We start from the raw sequence: 22,765 nt of genomic DNA on the forward strand, positions 1-22,765 counted from the left end.
ATACACTTTCCACCATATTACTAAAGAGCTATACTGGCCATTTTCCAGTGAATCCCTGCATCGCGTTTTACGACACCCACCTGAATTAAAATACTATTCTAGATAATTCTAAACTAATTACTAAGCTTGACTTTACACTACGCGTAATGTATCTCTTCTGCAAATTTACATGAAAACAGCAGGCGTATTAAGGCATCTATGTATTTGGAAGCAAACAAGAAAGCTACAACAATACCGTCTTTACCGTAAGGGCACACGGGGCTCGTGCCCAGGGCCCCCATTCTCAGGGGGCCCCGAAGGACCGACAATTTGGTTACCAATTGTAGTCGAGAGCGGTCATTTTCGCAGCTTAAGAGAATAAAAAATGAATTGCGAACAACAATGTTACAAGAACGGCTGAGTAATTTGTCAATTATGGGCATAGAAAGTGATATCCTTCAAAAAATTTACTTTAAAGATATAAGTAATGGAATATTTTGCTCAACAGAAATCCCGAAAGAAACCATTACCGTAATCGTCACCAAAAAACCAGCAGCATTCTAATATAATTAATATTATTATATCATACTGTATTTGATTACCTATAATAAATAGTCATACTCAGTAAAAAAATGTTTAAGGTTGGTGGCGTATTTACGTTCTAGATGTCCATGGGCTCCAGTAACCACTTAACACCAGGTGGGCTGTGAGCTCGTCCACCCAACTAAGCAATAAAAAAATATATAATTAGCTTTTTTTACTTTCCAAAAGGGCGTCAAATTCTTGTGTGCCCAAGGGCCCCAGCTAAGTTTAAGACGTCCCTGAGCTACAATCTACAACTAATTTACAAAGATACAAACTTAAACGTGATATAAATTATTATTGTAGTCCCACAAAAGATTAGATCGAAAACAACGGATAATGTGCCGATAACATGATCCAATCGGGCATAGAACAAATAATATTATCGGCGGTACTTAGATTACTTTTAGAAATGTGTGTGTTATTGTTATTTAGGTTAAGGGCGGTTAATGACGTGGGCAGTGCCATCGACTCGCGGTTTAGTGTATTTCCGAAACGAAGGTTAGTTTAAAAAGCTGCTACATCTCGCGGCCCGAGATTGGATGTATTTTTTTTAATTGCATAGATTGGTGAACGTTCCGATAGACATACTACAAGGAGGGTTCACGTCAGGTAAACGGTCAGTCGTAAAACTCATGCAAAATCCTCACGCAGCGTAAAAAGTGCCCATACTAATGCGAGATAAAGGCAGGAAGAATATTATTATCAGTTCTCCCCATCCATCCGGGCTTACTAGTAATTGTGAAAGTTGAAAATTTAACGCCGCTGATTTTTAGGCCAAGAGTCGTAAGCCGCATTCCCACATTGGGCCAAAATTCGTATGATCAACAAGTTGCTTTATTTTTTATCTGTTTAATATCGGTATATATTTAAACATATTAGATATGTAGATATATATGTTTGTAAATCATTCACTGGTTCTCATAGTATACGTAGTATAGTATACATAGTATACGTGTCTTGTTTGATTAGTTTCATATTTTTTTTTATAAATCGATATTTTAGGCTCTTACAGAGCTAGTATAACATCAACTGTGCAACTGAGGGTTTTAAAGTTCTTTAGTCATATCTCCAGAAAAGAGCACTCAATAGAGAGACTGGTAGTCCAAGGCCGGGTGGAAGGCAGGAGAACACGCGGTCGCTCACCGACCCGCTGGATTGACCTAATAAAGAAGGCAACTGAGTCCACTATGGTCGAATATACTCGAAACGCCTCAAACCTGGAAGCGCATTGCCTAGAGCAGCCTTTCCCAAAGTCGGCGATAACGCCCCCTTGTGGGCGCTGCTGTCCTAAAGGGGGGCGGTAAGAGAACCGAAAAAAAATGGAGGCGCTGTGTAGACACACCACCAGTAATTACGCAAACCATAATTTTGCGGGTTTCATTTTTATTACACGATTCCTTCGCTGTGGAAATCAATCATGAACATTTGTTAAGTACGTATTTCATTAGAAAAATTGGTACCCGCCCGCCAGCGGGATTCGAACACCGGTACATTGCTAGATACGAATGCATCGAACATCTTATCCTTTAGACCACGAGGACTTCTAATGTAATGTCTGTGATATTGAAATAAAAAATTTTTTGACTGACTCAGTGTTGCGGTAGTTAGCGGCCTTGACTATTGCACCGAGGGTCGTCGTTTCGATTCCCAAATCGGGCAAACATTGTGTGATGAAAAGTTTTCTATTTGTCTTGGTGTTTATTATCTATGTATGTATATATTTAAACATATATAAGTATGTTTATCAGTCTCTGGTAGCTATAACACGGAAACCTAAATTGGGGTCGGGTGATGGTGCGAGATTTGCTCCCAGTTATTAATATTTAGTTGTTATTGTTAGTATTTTTGAATAACGAAGAATCAAAACTCTATTAAGAACGAGTTTTTTTGTCATACACGATTACGTTTTGACGAGAACCATATTGCCATTTGCGTAGAAACACATATCCCTTTTAGAGTTCTTCTTCTAGATCTTTTAGAGTTGTACTACCTTTTGTGGATTGCATTCTAGAATATCCAACCCCTAATTAAAACCGTTCTCAAGTCTGAAACACTAACTCAAATATAACGAGGAACTTTATTAATTTATTAAACTTACCAAAAAGAGAGAGAGAGAGAGAGAGACAGAGAGTATACTTTATTGCCCACCAAAACTCAATTAACACTGAGAAAATGTCAGCAGGTACTTATTATAAAATAATTGTAATCACTACATAGTATAAAACAAAGTCGCTTTCTCTGACCCTATATCTCTATGTATGCTTGAATCTCTAAAACTACACAACGGATTTTGATGCGGTTTTTTTAATAGATAGAGTGATTGAAGAGGAAGGTTTATATGTATAATAACATCTATTAAATACTGGAGAAATCAATAATAAATTACAGTTTCTGAAGCGAAGCGAGGGCGAGTCGCTAGTAATGAATGTACAAGAGGCTGTCTTATCGCTAAAGCCATCCCTTTCAGCCATTTTAATCTAGAGCAGGTTAGTACTTGTGCAGTGAGATCATATTTATTAACCTCTGACATACCGCGAAGCCAAAAGTCAATTTCTTCGCGTTCCTTCGAGAGCATAGATACCGGGCCACATTTATAATTACTGGTGGTAGGACCTCTTGTGAGTCCGTACGGGTAGGTACCACCACCCCGCCTATTTCTGCCGTGAAGCAGTAATGCGTTTCGGTTTGAAGGGTGGGGCACCCGTTGTACTGAGAACTTACATTTCAAGGTGGGTGGCGTATTAATTTACGTTGTAGATGTCTATGGGCTCCAGTAATCACTTAACACCAGATGGGCTGTGAGCTTGTCCACCCATCTAAGCAATAAAAAAAGTGTACTTTTTACGAATCGCCGCGCCGAAATAAGATATGTATACAGAACCCGTTCGAAGTGAAACGCTCTTGACATTTCAACTACCCTTGTTTTAACAAACAAACGTGTTTTGTTTAAAACAACAAAATAAAAATAAAACACGCGTATATAGTAAACTGAACGAATAACTAATATTACATTACATATTAGAGCGAAATTATAAGGTTTTATTTTATTGACATCGGTCCTTGATGCGCTGGTAAATCAAGTTAATTAGACGTCTTAAAGTCGGTCAAAAATTACGTTTAAAGATTTCGTTACAGAGAAAACATATCGACTTGTGAATAGCCATTTCTTGTTCTGACACATCTGCGACATTTCTCTGAATACGCGACATTTATCTTTGTACCTAATTAAAAGTCCGTTTTACTTGGTATCAGCATCAACAGTTCGATGTTTTTAATTGAGCTCCAATTGAGTTTACCCCATTCAAATAGCCGAAGAAGTTTTTTTTCTGTTTATTTATATTAACGGATCGTCAGGGTGGCGGCGACAATTAAGACACTTTACATTCACACGAAATAATATATTCTCTTTAGTACACGTTACGGTGGGTAGAATACGAATGCAACAGAGTTTTTTTTTTTTTTTCCTACCTAAGCTGAGAGCATTGAGAGGCTATTTCAGCGTAACCCTAACGTTTGTAGGTGAGCTCACGGGGCTCAAACCTGATAACGTTGCTAACACGAACCCTAGCAAGAGCCGTGCTTCGCAGAATCTACCACCAGATCGGAAACGCGACCCACTGAGAAGATCCGGCGAGAAACTCAGTGGGCTGTGTCTGAGAGTTAATTTACTCGTCGAGCCCTTCGTCGCAAGCGACGGGTTCGACGAGAACGGTGACCGGTGCTTGAAGTACCTAAAAGCACCGTTAGTGGATCGGGAGGATCCGAGATGACGTGTTTTGGGCGACGTCGACTGCTTTCCATTCTGTCCGCAGGATCGGGAATGTAGTTACCGGCGGCCACGATGAGAGGGTTCTCGTGTCGTGCCGCTTTATCGAAGTGGCGCATCGACGCCGACTGAAGATACTTACTGATGGACTCTTAAGTCCAGGTCGTCTTGGAGGTCGACGTTCCTGACGAACCACGGGGCTCCGACGGCTATCCTGCAAAAACGGGATTGAATAATTTGAAAGGATTTTAAGTGAGTGCGGGCCGCGTGAGCGAACACCACACTTGCATAGGTCATGACGGGGCGTATGCAAGTTTTGTAGAGTGTCACCTTATTTCTAAGGGACATTTTACTTCGCCTACATATCATCGGGTAGAGACGTCCTAGAATGAAAGCGGCACGGTCGCGTACCGTCTTGATGTGGGGGCGGAATGTCATCCTACTGTCGAGGGTGACGCCTAAATATTTGACCTTCGGGGCCCACGGTATGGGCTGGTCGAACATCGCAACAGAGATATGCTAACCGCCGGTATTTATACAATCATCTTGACCTATTTTAATACAAACTTAGTAGGTAATATTAAACATTGTACATCTTAATTATTCTGCTGATTATTTACGTACAATTATTATTTAATAATATCGAATTATGTAACATAAATAACATTAAGGCTTATTGCGCCGTAAGGTTTATTGCGCCGGAAGCTGTCAAACGGAAGGCGCCAATAAAATAAGTATAATGTATAAGTATAAAGAAATATGAATGAACTATTTACTTGATTATGGAATTACTAATTATATTATAAGACAATAATAAGGTCTATATATTTCCTAAGTTCGTAAATAATTTATTATGTGAGGCCGGAAGTGTTGCTCGATAACATTTAATTGGCTCTCTTGTAAAATTGCAAAAAAATCTCTATATGTGCATATTATACATAGACAAGCATGCCAGGCTAATAAAGGCGTGTTAAAAACTGATGCAATTACCTCCCGTTTTCGTTTGAGACAAAAATATTTCATTGACGAAGCCGTTATCTGTAAAATTGGTCGTCAAGCCACTGTTAGGTACGGAGTTTGTTGTTTTTTTTATCGTTTAATACGTAAAACCTGATTGGACTTTTTTTCTTTGGAACCTTACGATTTTTTATTGACGTGTTAGATAAATAAACTGTTCCATTTATAATATTACGGCCTTCACTAATGTTTGTTTTCTTGTGGGATGATGAGAAAAACTGTAAAGTTGCGTGTTACTACCGGCCGTATTCATGTAAGAGTGGCTAACTTAGGACGACGAAATGATCAAATAGATATTCTTGTATATTACGCCGGCTGTACACGTCCGTTGTGACACCACGAGACAGGCCGCGGACGATTGTACATGACACCTTCGTCTCGTGTCGCCCTAAACACGTCATTACGGATCCTTCCGATCCATTAACGGTGCTTTTAGGTACCTCAAGCACCGGTCACCGTCCTCGTCGAACCTGTCGCTTGCGACGAAATGCTCGACGAGTAAATTAACCCATAGACACAGCCCATAGACTTTCTCGCCATTCTCCTCATATAAGCAAGCCGGAGCAAATTGAGTACGGGGTTCCGCAGGGCAGTATTCTTGGGCCCACTTTGTTCCTGCTCTATGTAAACGATCTTTGTAGTCAATCTTACCCCTACTGTCGTCTCTTAGCATATGCTGATGATACAGCACTTATAGTTTCAGGCAACACGTGGGTAGAGGCAATTCAGAATGCTGAGTTTGCAATGAAGCAGACGATGACATGGCTGAACCGCAACCTATTGACTATAAACATTGACAAAACCAAATTTTTAACATTTGCAAGCAGAAAATCTGTCCAACCCCCGCGTGATTCCATTACTCTCAAGGCCCATGTATGTAATGGACGATATTCCGCATGTAATTGCTCGGAGATTGCTAGGACTGAAAATATCAGATACTTGGGGGTGTTGGTGGACAGCTGTTTCAATTGGTATGGTCAACTGGAACTTGTGACGACGCGCATTCGAAGCTTAATTTTTATTTTTAAAAAGCTAAGAGGCTCGGCAGATAAGCAAATATTGCTTACCGTATACACTTCCCTTTGCGAGTCGCTTATAACTTATTGCATCCCTATTGGGGGATGTGCCTGCAAGACAAAGTTTATTAATATCGAACGAGCGCAAAGGGCAGTGCTTAAGGTGATGCTGGGGAAGCCTTTTGGGTACTCTACTAGACAACTGTATCGTGACGCAGGAGTGCTGACGGTTAGACAACTGTTTATCCACAGGTCCGTTCTGCGACAGCACTCCTGCCTCCCATCAATACCTAAAGAAACTTCACTTCCCACGAGGAGACGAAAACCGGCCTTTGACACTATTGCTTGTAGGACGGAATTTGCCAGACGACAGATTTATTCGTCAGGTAGCAGAATTTATAATAAAGTAAATATATCTCAGCAGATAGATGGCTTAAATAGGTGTGACGTTAAAAATAATCTGAAGTCTTGGCTCTTAAACTTAGACTATTTTGAAACAGAACAAGTCGTGTTGTAAAAATGTATAATTTATTTATTTATTTTATATATATTTTTTTAATGATGTATATATAGTATGATATACTGTTGATTTATTGTAGCTAATTTTAACTTAATATTTTATTATTCTTTATTGTATGACACACACACACACACACACACACACTAACACACATACACTCACACAAACACACACACACACGTACGTACTATATTCTTACAGATCGTTCTTCCTGGTTAACTTTCTTTACTTGGTGACCTATCACTGAACCACTGACTTTTGTAACACAGGTTTTCCTAGCATAAAAGTCAGGGAATATTGTTATTGTATACCTCATAAAAAAGCCATGTATATTATTATACTAGTGTTAAGAATTTTTGTACGTGTTTGTATTTTAAGAGGCTTGAATAAAAATATATTATTGTTATTGTTATTATTGACATTGACATTTTATTGGTGGTAGGACCTCTTGAGAGTCCGCGCGGGTAGGTACCACCGCCCTACCTATTTCTGCTGTGAAGCAGTAATGCGTTTCGGTTTGAAGGGTGGGGCAGCCGTTGTAACTATACTGAGATCTTAGAACTTATATCTCAATGTGGGTGGCGCATTTACGTTGTAGACGTCTATTGGCTCCAGTAACCACTTAACACCAGGTGGGCTGTAAGCTCGTCCACCCATCTAAGCAACAAACAAAAAAATTATATCGCCGAATCTTTTCAGTGGGTCGCGTTTCAGATCCGGTGGTAGATTCTGCATAGCACTGCTCTTGCTAGAGCCAGTGTTAGCAACACTTCCGGTCTGAGCCGCGTGATCTCATCTACATGTCAAGGGGAAGCTGAAATAGCCTCTCAAGGCTATCAGCATCGATAGGGAAAAAAATCTCGTCTCGTGCCTCACGTTTGCTCTCGGAAGCGTGTCGGTTTTTTACGCTCGAGTCAAAGGGTCCAGTGTGCTTAGTGCGAGTTTTTTATCATTTCTCGATACTGTAAAAGTTAACCCAATTTTGTATGCAGTTGGAACAGCGCCCCTAGCGGCAAACGTACGCAAACGATCCCATTCCACACAAATATGAGCTAACTTTTACGTTATCGAGGACGTTAATAAACTCGCACTAAGCACACTGAAGGATAAAACGTCTGGTGTGTCCCAATGAAGCGATGCGACTATGCCAGAGTTCAAACTCCGCAAGCAGGTCCGCAAGCAGGCAATCCTGCTCTCGCGGATCGCTTGGAACCTCTGGGTCTACGGAGGGACTTCGGTTCTCTCTGTGTTTTATACCGCATGGTCCATGGGGAATGCTCTGAGGAATTATTCGAGATGATTCCCTCATCTCCTTTTTATCATCGCACCTCCCGCCATCGGAGCAGAGTTCATCCATATTATCTGGAACCGCTGCGTTCATCGACAGTGCGTTTCCAAAGATCTTTTTTGCCACGTACCATCCGGCTTTGGAATGAACTCCCCTCCACGGTGTTTTCCGAGCGCTATGACATGTCCTTCTTCAAACGAGGCTTGCGGAGAGTACTTTATGGTAGGCAGCGGCTTGGCTCTGCCCCTGGCATTGCTGACGTCCATGTGCGACGGTGACCACTTACCATCAGGTGGGCCGTATGCTCGTCTGCCTACAAAGGCAATAAAAAAAAAGGTAGCGTTTTTTATTTGTTTTTTTTTTATTTCGTATGTAAATGAATACTGATAACTTCTACGGTGAATTAACAATATAGTGTAATACAAATCCTACCCGTAAAAATTTTAATTTGCATGATTACTTACTGGTGATTGATGGTTGATGGTGATTGATGATTACTGGTGGTAGGACCTCTTGTGAGTCCGCGCGGGTGGGTACCACCGCCCTACCTATTTCTGCCGTGAAGCAGTAATGCGTTTCGGTTTGAAGGGTGGGGCAGCCGTTGTAACTATACTTGAGACCTTAGAACTTCTCAAGGTGGGTGGCGCATTTACGTTGTGGATGTCTATGGGCTCCAGTAACCACTTAACACCAGGTGGGCTGTGAGCTCGTCCACCCATCTAAGCAATAAAAAAAAAAAAAAATAATTACTATACCTAAAGGCTCTGACCACCGCTTCATACCTGATGATCCGTGAGCCCCTTCACCAGTTAAATCAAAGTCGAAGTAGTTATGGCCTAAAGGATAACACGTCCGGTGCATTCGTATCTAGCGATGCGCCGGTGTTTGAATCCGGCAGGAGAGTACAAATTTTTGTAATAAAATACGTACTTAACAATTTTTCGCGAATGTGTGATTAAAACCAAACCCGCAAAATTATAATTTGCGTAATTACTAATGGTAGGACGGGTCCGCACAAGTAGGTAACACCACCCTGCCTATTTCTGCCGTGAAGCAGTAATGCGTTTCGGTTTGAAGGGCGGAGCAGCCGTTGTACTGTTAAAAGTGAGACCTTAGAACTCACGTCTCAAGGTAGGTGGCGGCATGTACGTTGTAGAGTCTCTGGGCTCCGGTAACCACTTAACACCAGGTGGGCCGTGAGCCCGTCCACCCAAATAAGCAATAAAAAAAAGCTAATAAAAGTTTATTCGTCTTTACTTCGTCTAATTTAAATTATTTTTAGGTAGCAACAGCTTTGACATTTAAATGTAAGTGCCAATAAGTTGATCAAGCTGAAAAACTGGTTCGTCTTCGAAAACAACTTTGATGATTATTATAATCAAGACTTAGGTCAAGAACTGATGTATATTTTTTTTTATTGCTTACCTGGACGATCTCACAGCCCGCCTGGTGTTAAGTGGTTACTTGAGTCCATAGACATATACAACGTAAATGCACCACCCACCTTAAGCTGTAAGTTCTAAGGTCTCAGTATAGTTACAACGACTGCCCCGCCCTTCAGACCGAAACGCATTACTGCTTCACGGCAGAAATAGGCAGGGTGGTGTACCTACACGCGCGTACTCACAAGAGGTCCTACCACCAGTAATTACGCAAATTGTAATTTTGCGGGTTTGATTTATTACACGATGTTATTCCTTCACCGTGGAGGTCAATCGTGAACATTTGTGAAGTACGTATTTAATTAGAAAAATTGGTATCCGCCCGCGGGATTCGAACACCGTTGCATCGCAAGATATGAACGCACCGGACGTCTTATCCTTTGGGCCACGACGACGACAAAAATGTAATAAGTTTAAATTTTTTTCCGAGTCTTTTGGACTACGATAGGACTTCCCTATTTCTCTAGTCCTCAGCACACTGAAGTGGCTGAGATTAGTCTTCAGCGAGTTTCCTTCGCGTTCCTAATTCGTACTTATCAGTGCAATAAATTATGGGTTACATCCATACTAAAACATTCCTTGATTGGATAAATACTATTCATACAGCAAAAATAATTCTCTATCGAAATTTCCAAATACCAAAATACAAGCCAGATGCAAAACCCCTTCTTCTCCCCGCTAATAGGAGGAATATATTACATATACATATATTTTAAACCAAAAATTAAGTTGTCAAATTACATTAAACTAGAGGTCCGGCAGTAGTCGAAATTCGACTATAATTAATTGGAATTGTAAGTTTGTACACTATTATGATTGTGTTTTATACTTCTATAATCACAATTTTCGCTAGGGCTACACTATAAAAAAATATTAATAAAGACAAACAATATTTAATCTATTCTCAATTTGACAACAGACGTCAAGAACAAAAGTTTGACAATAAATAGTATGCATGCGTGTGTGCGTCAAATACATGGTATGTATTGTGTGCAATGTTTTCTTTATTGATTTAAAATATCTTTTATGCATTATTTTAAAAAAATATTAGCATTGTGCACTTCTTCTCTATATTCTCTATAAGTGTAGAAAATTTCATCCTCCTCCGTCCGCGCAATTTTCGTAAAAAGGGATACAAAGTTTTTGCTACACGTATTAATGTATAGATAAAAAAATAAAATAAAACACAAACGAAATTCACAAAAAAGAGTTTATTTATTACAAAAATATAACACGCATTTGCATCTTTATGTACACAATTTGACTAAACAATGCTTAAGTTAACACGTATACTAAGTATTCGAAAAAAAGAAAACTACCCACATCTCTGAGCTTACATCACAGAACACGAATATTACAATAGACCCTATAATTGATTGTGTATATCTTCGTGAGGCTGCTATAAAGGCGACTGATTTTTTTAAAGAATTTTATGACCCGGTAACTAAGACCTTTAAGTTTATCTCTCTTATTTTAATTTATATTCTTATTTTTATGAAAAAATGATATGGAGTGAAATGAAATGAAGATGATTAATTTGAGACATTAATCGACTGGGATGAAATTAAATGATACGGGATGAAATATAATCTCAGTAAAATGTTGATCATTTATTGCGATTTTTTCAGTGGACTTTTTGAAAGATCCCGATAAGTTACGTCCAGCGGCTTTGTTTCATTTTCCCACATTTGTACACTATCACAGATACTAAACAGTCAATAGACCACCGTTATTACATATTTAAACCTGAACGAAACACTAAATAGACAAAATAAAACAAATCACACAACATCCCTTCTCCATGCGTTCCCGCCAAAAAGTACAAAGACGACTGAAGGCTTTACGGCGCAATGGGCTGCAGTGCTCACAGAGTATTATCCTACAGTATCCCTGCTATCATCATTTCTGCCGCGAAGCAGTACTGCGTTCTGATTTGACGAGGGGAGCAGCCAGATTGTATGTAGGCCGACATTAGAGTTAGAGACCTCACATTTGAAGTGGAACTTCTTTAGGCGCGTTGAGAGTAAACTTCAACTCGCAACAGATTCGTTACGACTAGAGAGGAAAGATACAATTTAGGACGAGCGAGAGTGAGATATTAGACAAAGCGTCTCGCGAACTACTCGACCGTGGAAAGAGGGAGAAAGCGAGCTAGGTCGTTTCTCTTACACACAGCATTCCCTATTACAAGAGAAATTCGATTTAAGGATGTAAAATGAAGAAAACCCACAATGATACATATCGCAAAAGAAGTTTCACTTCTTTCACGTGCACCAAATTGCACGCGCACTATTGTTAGGTGAAGAAGGCAACCGCTCACGACTAAGATAGAAAACAGATCGACTTCTTTAGATTGAGATCGAGTATATCAATCGGTAAGATTGCCGAGTTCTCTCGGGGGTCTCTCAGAGAAGGATTATCACTAAAGGGTGGATTTTATAAGGTTTTTTTTTTCAATGTTTCTTCTTCTTTAGTTTTTGGCTCCGGCACGGTCAGTGCATTAGCCATTCACATCTCTCTTTCATCAGACGAACTTTTAACACGATATTATAAAGTATTATTATTATTACTTCCAAACATTGATAACGCCGTCAGCGGAGGAACTGACCAGGTAGTGTTTGTTGGACTCGACCAGGGTGAGGTCCGTGATGGGCGCCGTGTGGTGGTACGACCTAGACTCGACAGTACGGTACACGTTGTCCTCAAGCGCGGGGGGCGGCGAGTTAGGGTTCAGCTTGCAACATTCCTGTATGACGGTGGTGCCCTCTACAATGCGACTCCTGAAATCAAAACGCAAACTTAATTAGACATAATAGTGATTAATAATTATCATAAGCGGCAATCTATTTTTATCAAATTGTAATTTAATGCAATTTTTTTTAAATATTATACTCATAATATAATTAATAAGATTTTAAATAAATATATCGACGCTTGAAAGGCTAACGTGACTAAGCGACAATGCGTGAACTTTACAGTAGACTAATGTAAAGTTGAAATACCTAAAAACAAAATTTATTTTAACGAATCCAGCTGTAGTAGAATCTAGCTAGTAGCTGTAGGATTAAAATGATTTTAATAGACCTAGAAATATATATTTTTTGCGCATCGAATATGGTTATTGCCTATCATTTATGTACAAAGCAGTTATTGTCGCTTAGTCACGTTTGTCTTTCAAGGGTCGATATTATAGTAGTGTACAATAATAATATTTATTATTTAACTCTCTGAAAGGTATAGTACGAATAGAGATTAACCGTATAATTTATTTTGTTAGCCTTCGAATGAGCTGACGTCTGTACTAAGTTCTAAGACCTCTAGGCTCTCTCTCCTTCTTAGATTAAATTAGTTAGATTAAAAATATTAACGTTTTGACGAGAAGACTAAATAAAATAGACTGCGTCGGTATGCTTGTTTGCACACGCGCGCGTCTGAGACCTTTTTTTGTTTACCACTCAGCCCGAGAAGACACTTTGCTAACACTAGCTCTAGCCAAGACTAACGGCTTTATAAGAGCATAGATATATTTTTTTTGGTGCAAATTTTCCTTACTAGCAAAGGCAATGGGATCTAAGCCCATACAGCCTTTAAGACCATAGATAATATATTAATAGTATTGTTTGTCGGTACGAGTAACGCCATCTGTCATCAAATAGCAGAAACGGATACCGAGGAGACTAGTACTATTGGAAATGTTTTCGATAATTGTAGACAGACTGTATAGAATATACGATAGGATCGCTATATCGATATGAAAGGTAGATGGCAAACGTCCACCAAATACGATCTTCTCTAAACATTAACTTCCACAATACCCTTCATGAAGCTAAGGATCGCAGCAAATCGTACGGGAGAAACTGATGCAGCGGGGGAGTCACGACCCTCAGTAATGAGGAAAACGACGCGAGGAGGAGGGTATCGAGTATAAAAGCGTTATAGAGGTGACATGAAGACAGTTAGTAATTTGTTCTATACGAAGAGACCTAGCGAACAGATAGCCTAGTGAATTGTGAATCGTGAAGTGTAAAGTTGTAAAGATTTTATATATCCTGAGCCCGTAACAGTATTTCCTTCGGTTATCTCGAATCGTAATCATAGCTAAATCAATTTGGACGATTTAATCTCGCATTTATTACAATAAGCATAGGGATTATTATACTATTACTATATCATATGTACTTTAACGTATTGCTTTCCTAGAGACAATAGATATAATCTAAATCACCCAAGATATTTATTATACCATTCGAGCGAGCTAATAAAATTATTGTTTTGTTAACGGTACTTGCTATTTGTGCAATAAATATATACAATTGCCTTCCTGGAGACAATAGATCTAATCCAAATCACCCAAGATATTTATTATACAATTCGAGCGAGGTAATAAAATTATTGGTTTGTTAACGGTACTTGATATTTGTGCAATACATATATATAATTGCCTTCCTAGAGACAATAGATCTAATCCAAGTCGCCCGGGATATTTATTATACAATTCAAGAGAGGTAATAAAATTATTGTTTTGTTAACGGTACTTTATATTTGTGCAATACTTATATACAGGTGCAGTTAAAGTGTGTTAACGACACGAACGTGTCACACAAGCAAAATGAGGGTCCCGCGGGAGGTCAAATACCACTTTTTTTTTCCTATCTATGCGGATAGCCTTGAGAGGCTATATCAGCTTCGCCCTAACGTATAGGTGAGCGCACGGGGCGCAAACCAGAGTGTTGCTAACATTGGCCCTAGCAAGGGCAGTGCATGAATCTACCACCGGATCGGAAACGCGACCCACTGAGAAGATCCGGCGAAAAACTCAGTGTCTGAGGGTTAATTCGCTCGTCGAGTCCTTCGTCGCAAGCGACGCGACGGGTTCGGCGAGGACGGTGACCGGTGCTTATGGTACCTAAAAGCATCGTCAATGGATCGAGAGGATCCGTAATGATGTGTTCTGGGCGACGTCGACTGTATACCATTCGGTGTACAGGATCCGGTATGATACCACATAAACTCCCCTTCTATGGACCTATAGAATTACCTGTATTTAACCGAATTAGGCGAGTGTTTGAGATGATCAGACGGCGCGTGCAGCAGGATGTACGAGTCCTCGGGATGCTGCAGGTCCCAGTAGCGCAGCCGGAGGTCCGAGCCGCCTGTTATCACGAACCGACCTTCAGCGTCGCACAGCATCGCGCTGATGTACTGGGACGCCTGACAGACAATACAAACATTTCACATTAAAGTCACGTTCACTTTTGGAAGTGTACAATTTAAATTTCATTCAATAGCAAGATGTTGAGCAATGCAAGTTTTGTGTAAGCAAGTGTAAACTGTGGTTCCTTGATTTTAACAAAAAAAAAAAACAAATTATGTAATATAATCTCAGTAAAATGGTGATCATTTACTGAAACTTTTTCGAGTGGACTTTTTGAAGGATCCGGAGAAGTTACGTTTGGCGGCTTTGTTTCATTTTCCCACATTTGTGCATTTTCACAAATACTAAACAGTCAATAAACCACCGTTATTACGCGTTTAAACCTGAACGAAACACTGAATATTACAAAAATAAAACAAATCACACAACTTCACTCGCGTTCCCGCCAGAAAGCCTCCTTTGTCCAATGCTTAAGTGTGCAGATTTAAAAAAAAAACTTGAGAGGTGTCAAGGGACACCCGGATGGAACGAAGTTCCTTTCGATAAGTGAACAAAAAACCTCTATATCACTCAACAAAAATAATCGTCGCGACACAACACTGTTCAATGCGAAATAGAAAGACCAAACGAAAATAACTGACTTGCTTTCTTAATAGAAAGCAAGTCAGTCAGTTCTCTCTCTCTCTCTCTCTCTCTCTCATTAGAGAGACAAAGAGAAGTTTCTCTGTTTGTCTCTCGCGGACGCCGCACGACTTACAACTATATATTACTGGTGGTAGGACCTTTTGTAAGTCCGCGCAGGTGGGACCACTACCCTACCGTGAAGCAGTAATGCGTTTCGGTCTGAAGGGTAGGGCAGCCGTTGTAACTATACTGAGACCTTAGAATTTATATCTCAAGGTGGGTGGCGTATTTACGTTGTAGATGTCTATGGGCTCCAGTAACCACTGAACACCAGGTGGGCTGTGAGCTCGTTCACCCATCTAAGCAATAAAAAAAAAAACAAAAAAAAGCATTACAAAATAGTACAATATGCAGCATACACTTTCAAAAAGAGGCCATGTACGTACTTGAGAGTGGAAGTCGTGTGCCCTACACCCTGTATACAGCAGTATTTATTTTAAGTTTAATTTTCATATTTTCATCTTATGTACTAACTTATAAACTGCATTTATTTTTATTGCAGTAATAAAGTCATTTAATAAAATAAAAAAACGAGAAAATATTCCATGAATTCATTACTACTGCATAACGTCATCGTCATAAGGGTGCGCTGGGTGGCGCTTGCGAACCGTGACCTTGGCGCTACCAATTGCGTGCAAGCATTTGTTTATGAAAGTGTTTGAGTGTTCGTTGTATTTGCTTTTATTTGTCTGCGTAAATGGAACCATAATCTAGAGTGCAATTGAAGGCGAGTTACTGTTCTATAGTTTTATTATTCGTAGGTCTAGCCCCTTTTCGCAACGCGCGATAAGGAAATTCAATAAAAATAAAAAAAAACTCACTGGTGCGGCGTAGTGCAGCGGCTGCGGCGAGCTGGTGCAGGTCCACAGTGCGTGCGTGCGCTGCGTGGTCTCCAGGCAGCTGGCGGCCGCGTCGCGAGCCCCCGCCGCCCACACCAGCGACGAGCCCGGGGCGCCGTGCACGCGCCGCACCCGCTCCGCTGCGGGCACACCGACCGTCTTTCTTCTCCTACCTATGCTGACAGCCTTGAGAGGCTATTTCAGCTTCACCCTACGTCTAGGTGAGCTCACACTGGCTCTAGCAAGAGCAGTGCTCCGCAGAATCTACCACCGGATCGGAAACGCTGTACTAGTGGTAGACCGCCCTGCCTATTTCTGCCGTGAAGCAGTAATGCGTTTCGGTTTGAAGGGCGGGGCAGCCGTTGTAACTATACTGAGATCTTAGAACTTATATCTCAAGGTGTGTGGTGCATTTACGTAATCTCTATGGGCTCCAGTAATCACTTAACACCAGGTGGGCAGTGAGCTCTTCCACCCATCAGCAATAAAAAAAAATATAAAATATATTTCTGGTGATTGTCTTGAGAAACCATTTCAGCGTAACCCTATCAAGTAGGTGAGCTCATGGGGCTCCAACTTGAAGACGTTGCTAACACTAACCATAGCAAGAGCAGTGCTTCACAGAATCTACCACCGGATCGGGAACGCGATCCACTGAGAAGATCCGGCGAGAAATTCAGTGGGCCTAATTTCCACAATTAACGAATAACATCGAGTCACCATCAGGTGAGCTCGTCGACCCATCTAAACAATAAAAAAATTTAAAAAAACCTTCTACCCCTAGTTTTTACACCTAGTTGGAGACCAAATGACGGTATATGACTTTTGGTCAACTATTGTCTCTTCTTCTTCATATTCTTATCCCTCATCATGTAGAATCGGTACGGCATGTCCTATTAAATTTTTTTTATACGTCAATGTAATACAGTACAATGGTGCAAGTAGCTCACCGTTGGGATGCTTGAGCGTAGTGATGGGCAGCTGGAAGCGCAGGTCCCAGACGCTGAGGACGCCGCTGGAGGTGCCCGCCACGACGTACCCGCTGCTGGAGGCGTACAGGCACGTTATCACGCCCTGCTTCAGATCTCCGTCCAGTTTCCAAGCGTTACCTGCGTTGATTAGTTTTAAAATCTCCCGTTGTTAAATACACTTTTATTAGCTTTTTTTTTATTGCTTAGATAGGTGGACGAGCTCACAGCTCACCTGGTGTTATGTGGTTACTGGAGTCCATAAACATCTACGACGTAAATGCGCCAACCACCTTGAGATTTAAGTTCTAAGGTCTCCAGTATAGTTACTGTGAAGTCATAGGATGGCCGGGTTGTGACATATATATATTTTATAATATAATATTATAAAGAGGCATTCCCGATCCTGCGGACAGAATGGAAAGCAGTCGACGTCGCCCAAAACACGTCATCTCGGATCCTCCCGATCTACTAACGGTGCTTCTAGGTACTTCAAGCACCGGTCACAGTTCTCGTCGAACCCGTCGCTTGCGACGAAGGGCTCGACGAGTAAATTAACTCTCAGACACAGCCCACTGAGTTTCTCGCCGGATCTTCTCAGTGGGTCGCGTTTCCGATCCGGTGGTAGATTCTGCGAAGCACGGCTCTTGCTAGGGTTCGTGTTAGCAACATCGTCAGGTTTGAGCCCCGTGAGCTCACCTACTAAAGTTAGGGCTACGCTGACATAGCCTCTCAAGGCTATCAGCTTAGGTAGGAAAAAAGAAAAAAAAAAAAATTATAAAGAGGAAAAATTTGTTTGTTTGTTTGTTTCGAATAGGCTCCGAAACTACTGGACCGATTTGAAAAATTCTTTTTCCATTAGAAGCCGACATTGTCCCTGATGAACATAGGCTACTTTTTTTATTTTTTTTTTATTTTTTTTTTTTTGTTTCCTGTGTGTTTTAATGTTTCCGAAGCGAAGCGAGGGCGGGTCGCTATTTTATAATAAAACGACGAGCTCTGCGTGTGACTTGTTTTATTGGCGGAAGTAGTCTGACTGTGTTGCCATAGATTAGGTACATTCTTTACCTGATAGTTACAACGCCTGCCACACCCTTCAAACCGCATTACTGCTTCACGGCAGAAATAGGCGGGGCGGTGGTACCCACCCGCGCGGACTCACAAGAGATCCTACCACCAGTGAAGTCGTCGTGGCCTAAAGGATAAGGCGTCCGGTGCTTTCGTGTTGAGCGATGCACCGGTGTTCGAATCCCGCAGGCGGGTACCAATTTTTCTAATGAATATACGTACTCAACAAATGTTCACGATTGACTTTTCCACGGTGAAGGAATAATAAAATCGTGTAATAAAAACCAAAACCGCAAAATTATAATTTGCGTAATCACTGGTGGTAGGACCTCTTGTGAGTCCGCACGGGTAGGTACCACCACCCCACCTATTTCCGCCGTGAAGCAGTAATGCGTTTCGGTTCGAAGGGTGGGGTAGCCGTTGTAACTATACTGAGACCTTAGAATTTTATCTCTAGGTGGGTGGCGCATTTACGTTGTAAATGTCTATGGGCTCCAGTAACCACTTAACACCAGGTGGGCTGTGAGCTCGTCCATCCATCTAAGCAATAAAAAAAAATAGTACAATTCATTTCGTTAGATTAGAATAGAATAGTAGTGTAATTGCTTAATGTTTAATGTGAGAAGAATTATTTCCTTACATTATAAGTCAGATTGGTTTTCGTTATCCTGTTTTGTCCTATAGCTGCAAGGAACATTGTGTACAAACTCAGCCCAATTGTCTTGTTTAGTCGTGCGCACATGACTTACGTTGCAAGCCAGATTTTTTACTTGTTGTTATTTATTGTGTATCTTTTTAATGTGTATTGTGTGACTAATAAAAAAAAACGTGTGTGCAAATCACACGTGGTAGAAGTGAGATCTTCAAAAATTAAAATACAACTATCCTAAATGTCTAGTATATGTAAAATTTTGTCATTAGTAAATAATAATTGTAAATCATCTTTTATAGTATGAGGTAGCGCCCTCTGTGAATCGATATTTTAACTTCACGTATAATCCTAAATTAAAATTCAATATAAGAGGTGTCATACACACGTTAGTATTAAAAAAATTCATAGATGGCGCTGTATACGTCTAATGTGTTCTATATCATTCCCTCGCCGACTGAATCCTATACATTTATGTGTCTGTCTCTATGGACTTATTTTTTCGTTTCATCGAGTTTGAAATTACAACGATTTTAAAGAAGTTTCACTTCTAAAATTTAGCACATTTAGTTACCGGGTGTCCTTAGGTCCCAACCGACGATCTTAGAGCGGAGGGTCGCGTACGATATGACTCCGCCGGCGCAGGTCATGGCGCAGCACTCCCCCTCCGCCCCGACCTCAAGCTGGCGGCACTGCGAGAGGGTCATGCGGGACGACGCGCTGTCTAATCTGCGGGCGTCACATACAGGGTGCTCTGATATACAGGGCCGGATTTACCCTTAACCCATTGACTGCCAAGTACTGCCATTTAGGTCACCGGTCACGTGGCGCATTAATTTAATTGTGTCAATTTCTAAGGCGCCGGAATATCTAGTAGGCTCTGGGAAAGAGGATGATAGAAAAAGGTACTGTGAATGAATCTATTTGTCAGTGACTTGAAAAAACTAAAACATACATTAAAAATCAAAATAAGACAAAGTTTAGGAATCCAGGCGCCATCATAACAAAAATCGACACAAGTACCTACTTCAGTGCACCACGTTGGACGGCGGTGACCTACGTGGCACTTGGCAGTCAAAGGGTTAATGCCACCGCTGGGCACCAGAAAAAAATCCGCCCCAATACTACAATTTTACTTAAACTAAGACTTATAGTTTATATATACCTATATTTTCTTCTTCAACTTCACTAGAAACTTTATTATAATATGTTATATATTCCAAAAACATGAATAAATATATATTATGTAGTTTTTTTTAACAATTATAAATTTGGCACTTAGGTTGACTCGTAATTATACATGAAAAAAATAAATATCTTTAATTCTGGTAAATTAAAAAACCAATTATTAATTTTTACCAAAAGTGCCAAAGGACAATGCCCAAAAGTGGGCCAACTTCATGACAAAACTATTTGTACTTGAAAAACTATGCCTTATTTTTTCATGTTGTTTAGTTTATGTATCAACATTTCTTTCACCCTGGCATTGTTTTACAAAAAAATAAATTACTTATTTGATAACATCCCAAAACTGAGTGCCATAGTTTTTAAATTCGCCAATAGACAAAGGGAAAATTAGCCCATACAGCCTTATAGTAAACTTATAATATGCTGACAAACGAAATAGTTGTCTGTGACTTGAACAACAAATTAACAAAATTGCTAATGGTTATAATTCACAGACTTTTTAGTTTATTGTTGTTCAATTCAATATTTATGTATTGTAATAATAATTATTACTTAAAACCATGAATTATTTAATATTTTTAGATATTAATGGTTCCATTAGTAAAAATCTCAATGGCCTACCATTACTCTATTCTTATTATATATGATCAGAGAGTTTTGGCAGCAACCCGAGTGAAGCGTCACTTGAAGTTTTATTTTATGTTTTTTTGATAGCTTATTGTGATGTATAATATACAAATTGGGTGTTGTTTTGTGTATTAAATGTCAATAATCGTTGTTCACGATTATTGAGGCATTGGAATAAAACTGTAGCTAACACAGCAGTGCCTGTTTTTTTTTTTCAAGATAAAAGGTTGCGGAAATTCACGCTCACTCAATGTGGTATTCATCAAGTTGACGTCAAAACTCCCAAAAAGCAATAAAAAGAAATACACCGGATTTTAATTAACATAAAAAATATATAAAAAATATAACTATGACAGACTAGGCTGTATAGGCTACGCTCTTTGCCTGCTTGTTGGCGAATTTAAAAACAACAACAGCAATATCGTTGCCGGCTTCCGGATTTCATTTCATTTTATTATTATTATGAGGATATAATAATAATAAAATGTACGTAAGGGCTTATTTCTAGCAACATTAACCACAATTAACTTATTTAATACTGTAAATAATGATGAGAGCGATTATTGATTTCGAAGAAAACGATTAACAACTTAATTTTAGCTGCAGAAAAAAACAGATTTCTCTTAAACCTGGGTGAGAATATAAAAATCGTTTTCTGAATATGAAACGATATTTCTTTGTCTATCAAATTAAGTTAAAATCATCATCACCCGACAACTTTTTTTAGGGGCCCAAACGCCCATAGAAAATGGGCATTGTCCTTTGTAATTCACAAATAATGGATGAATTGAATTTCTTGAATTATCAATTAAACAGAAATTTATTAATTATAGAATTAATTATAATAATTACGTAGAGCAATCCCGATAAGAAAAAAAAACACTTTCAAATTTTGCCGCCCTGGGCACTTGCCCCTAGTGTAAATTCACCACTGCTGATATATACCGGTTTATAATTTTTTTCCCTACCTAAGCGAATGGTCTAGAGAGACCATATCAGCATCGCCGGGCTAGTAAATAAATTGCAATATACATAATTATAAACACGATTATGAAAAATTGTAGGTTAGGCTACTTTTGCGCTGACGGCCACAATTATCGTGTTATCAGCCTTGACTGTTGGATCGAGGGTCGTTAGTTTTTTGTTTTTTCTACCTATTATAATAGCATCTCATCTGACTACATTTAATTTCATCCCAGTTCATTAATGTCTCAAATTAATCATCTTCATTTAATTTCACTCCATATTATCATTTGTCATAAAAATTAAAATATAAATTAAAATAAGACATGACTTAAAGGTCCTAGTTACCAGGTCATAAAATTCCTTATAAAAAAATAGCCTACCTGAGCACGAACACGGATCCGTCCTGGGTGGCAGCCGCGAACGACTGCCCCGCCTCGCACGAAGCCAACGATATCACCGGGCCCGCGCTCCTGTTGTACATCGATTTCGATCTGCGAACGTAATTCGAAAAGCTTTCAAACAGACCTTACGTACATACGTTTTAAGGTTCGTATTGGTTTAGCAATAGATGGAACTTTATTTAAACGTCGTCAATAGATGGCGCTAGTTGTACGAACCAAATCGCGCCATCGATGTCTGTTAACAAAATGTATATAAAAACTGATCTCTCATATATTTTCGATGTCTATGGGTTAAGACGGTAACCACTTACCATTAAATATTTTTGATAAAACACATTCACTGAATTCTCGGTGTGGTGTTTAACAAATTTGTGTCAAACTCCCGATTGACTAACTGGTGCTTAAAATCCTGTCTAAGCACAAGCACCAGTCAATCCAGTCATCGTTCTGGACGAACCCTACGCTTTGTGACAAAGAACTCGATGAGTAAATGAACCCATAGACAGACACAGCCCACAGAGTTTCTCGCCGGATCTTTTCAGTGGGTCGCGTTTCCGATCCGGAGGTAGATTCTGTGAAACCCTTCTCTTGCTAGGGCTAGTGTTAC

At 39.9% G+C, this 22,765-nt stretch overlaps 2 protein-coding genes across 3 annotated transcripts in view; one reads left to right on the forward strand and one right to left on the reverse strand.

Annotated features, from left to right (window-relative positions):
- Positions 1 to 22,765, forward strand: part of LOC149500618 (waprin-like protein) — a 337,771-nt gene that overhangs the window by 81,240 nt on the left and 233,766 nt on the right. The gene's annotated exons all lie outside the window — the stretch shown is intronic.
- Vps15 (vacuolar protein sorting 15) overlaps positions 10,810 to 22,765 on the reverse strand; it is a 31,664-nt gene continuing 19,708 nt past the window's right edge. For both annotated transcript variants that reach the window (XM_089735851.1, XM_089735852.1), the window contains exons 23-28: positions 22,138 to 22,248; positions 19,551 to 19,705; positions 17,242 to 17,400; positions 16,274 to 16,431; positions 14,652 to 14,824; positions 10,810 to 12,393 (exon numbers count right to left, since the gene is read on the reverse strand). In XM_089735851.1, the coding sequence (XP_089591977.1) occupies positions 12,180 to 12,393; positions 14,652 to 14,824; positions 16,274 to 16,431; positions 17,242 to 17,400; positions 19,551 to 19,705; positions 22,138 to 22,248 (970 nt within the window). In that variant the 3' untranslated portion in view covers positions 10,810 to 12,179. The remainder of the gene's footprint in view (positions 12,394 to 14,651; positions 14,825 to 16,273; positions 16,432 to 17,241; positions 17,401 to 19,550; positions 19,706 to 22,137; positions 22,249 to 22,765) is intronic.

The sequence above is a fragment of the Bombyx mandarina genome, chromosome 20 (assembly GCF_030267445.1).
Source record: "Bombyx mandarina strain Sakado chromosome 20, ASM3026744v2".
In the NCBI taxonomy this organism is placed as follows: Eukaryota; Metazoa; Arthropoda; class Insecta; order Lepidoptera; family Bombycidae; genus Bombyx; species Bombyx mandarina.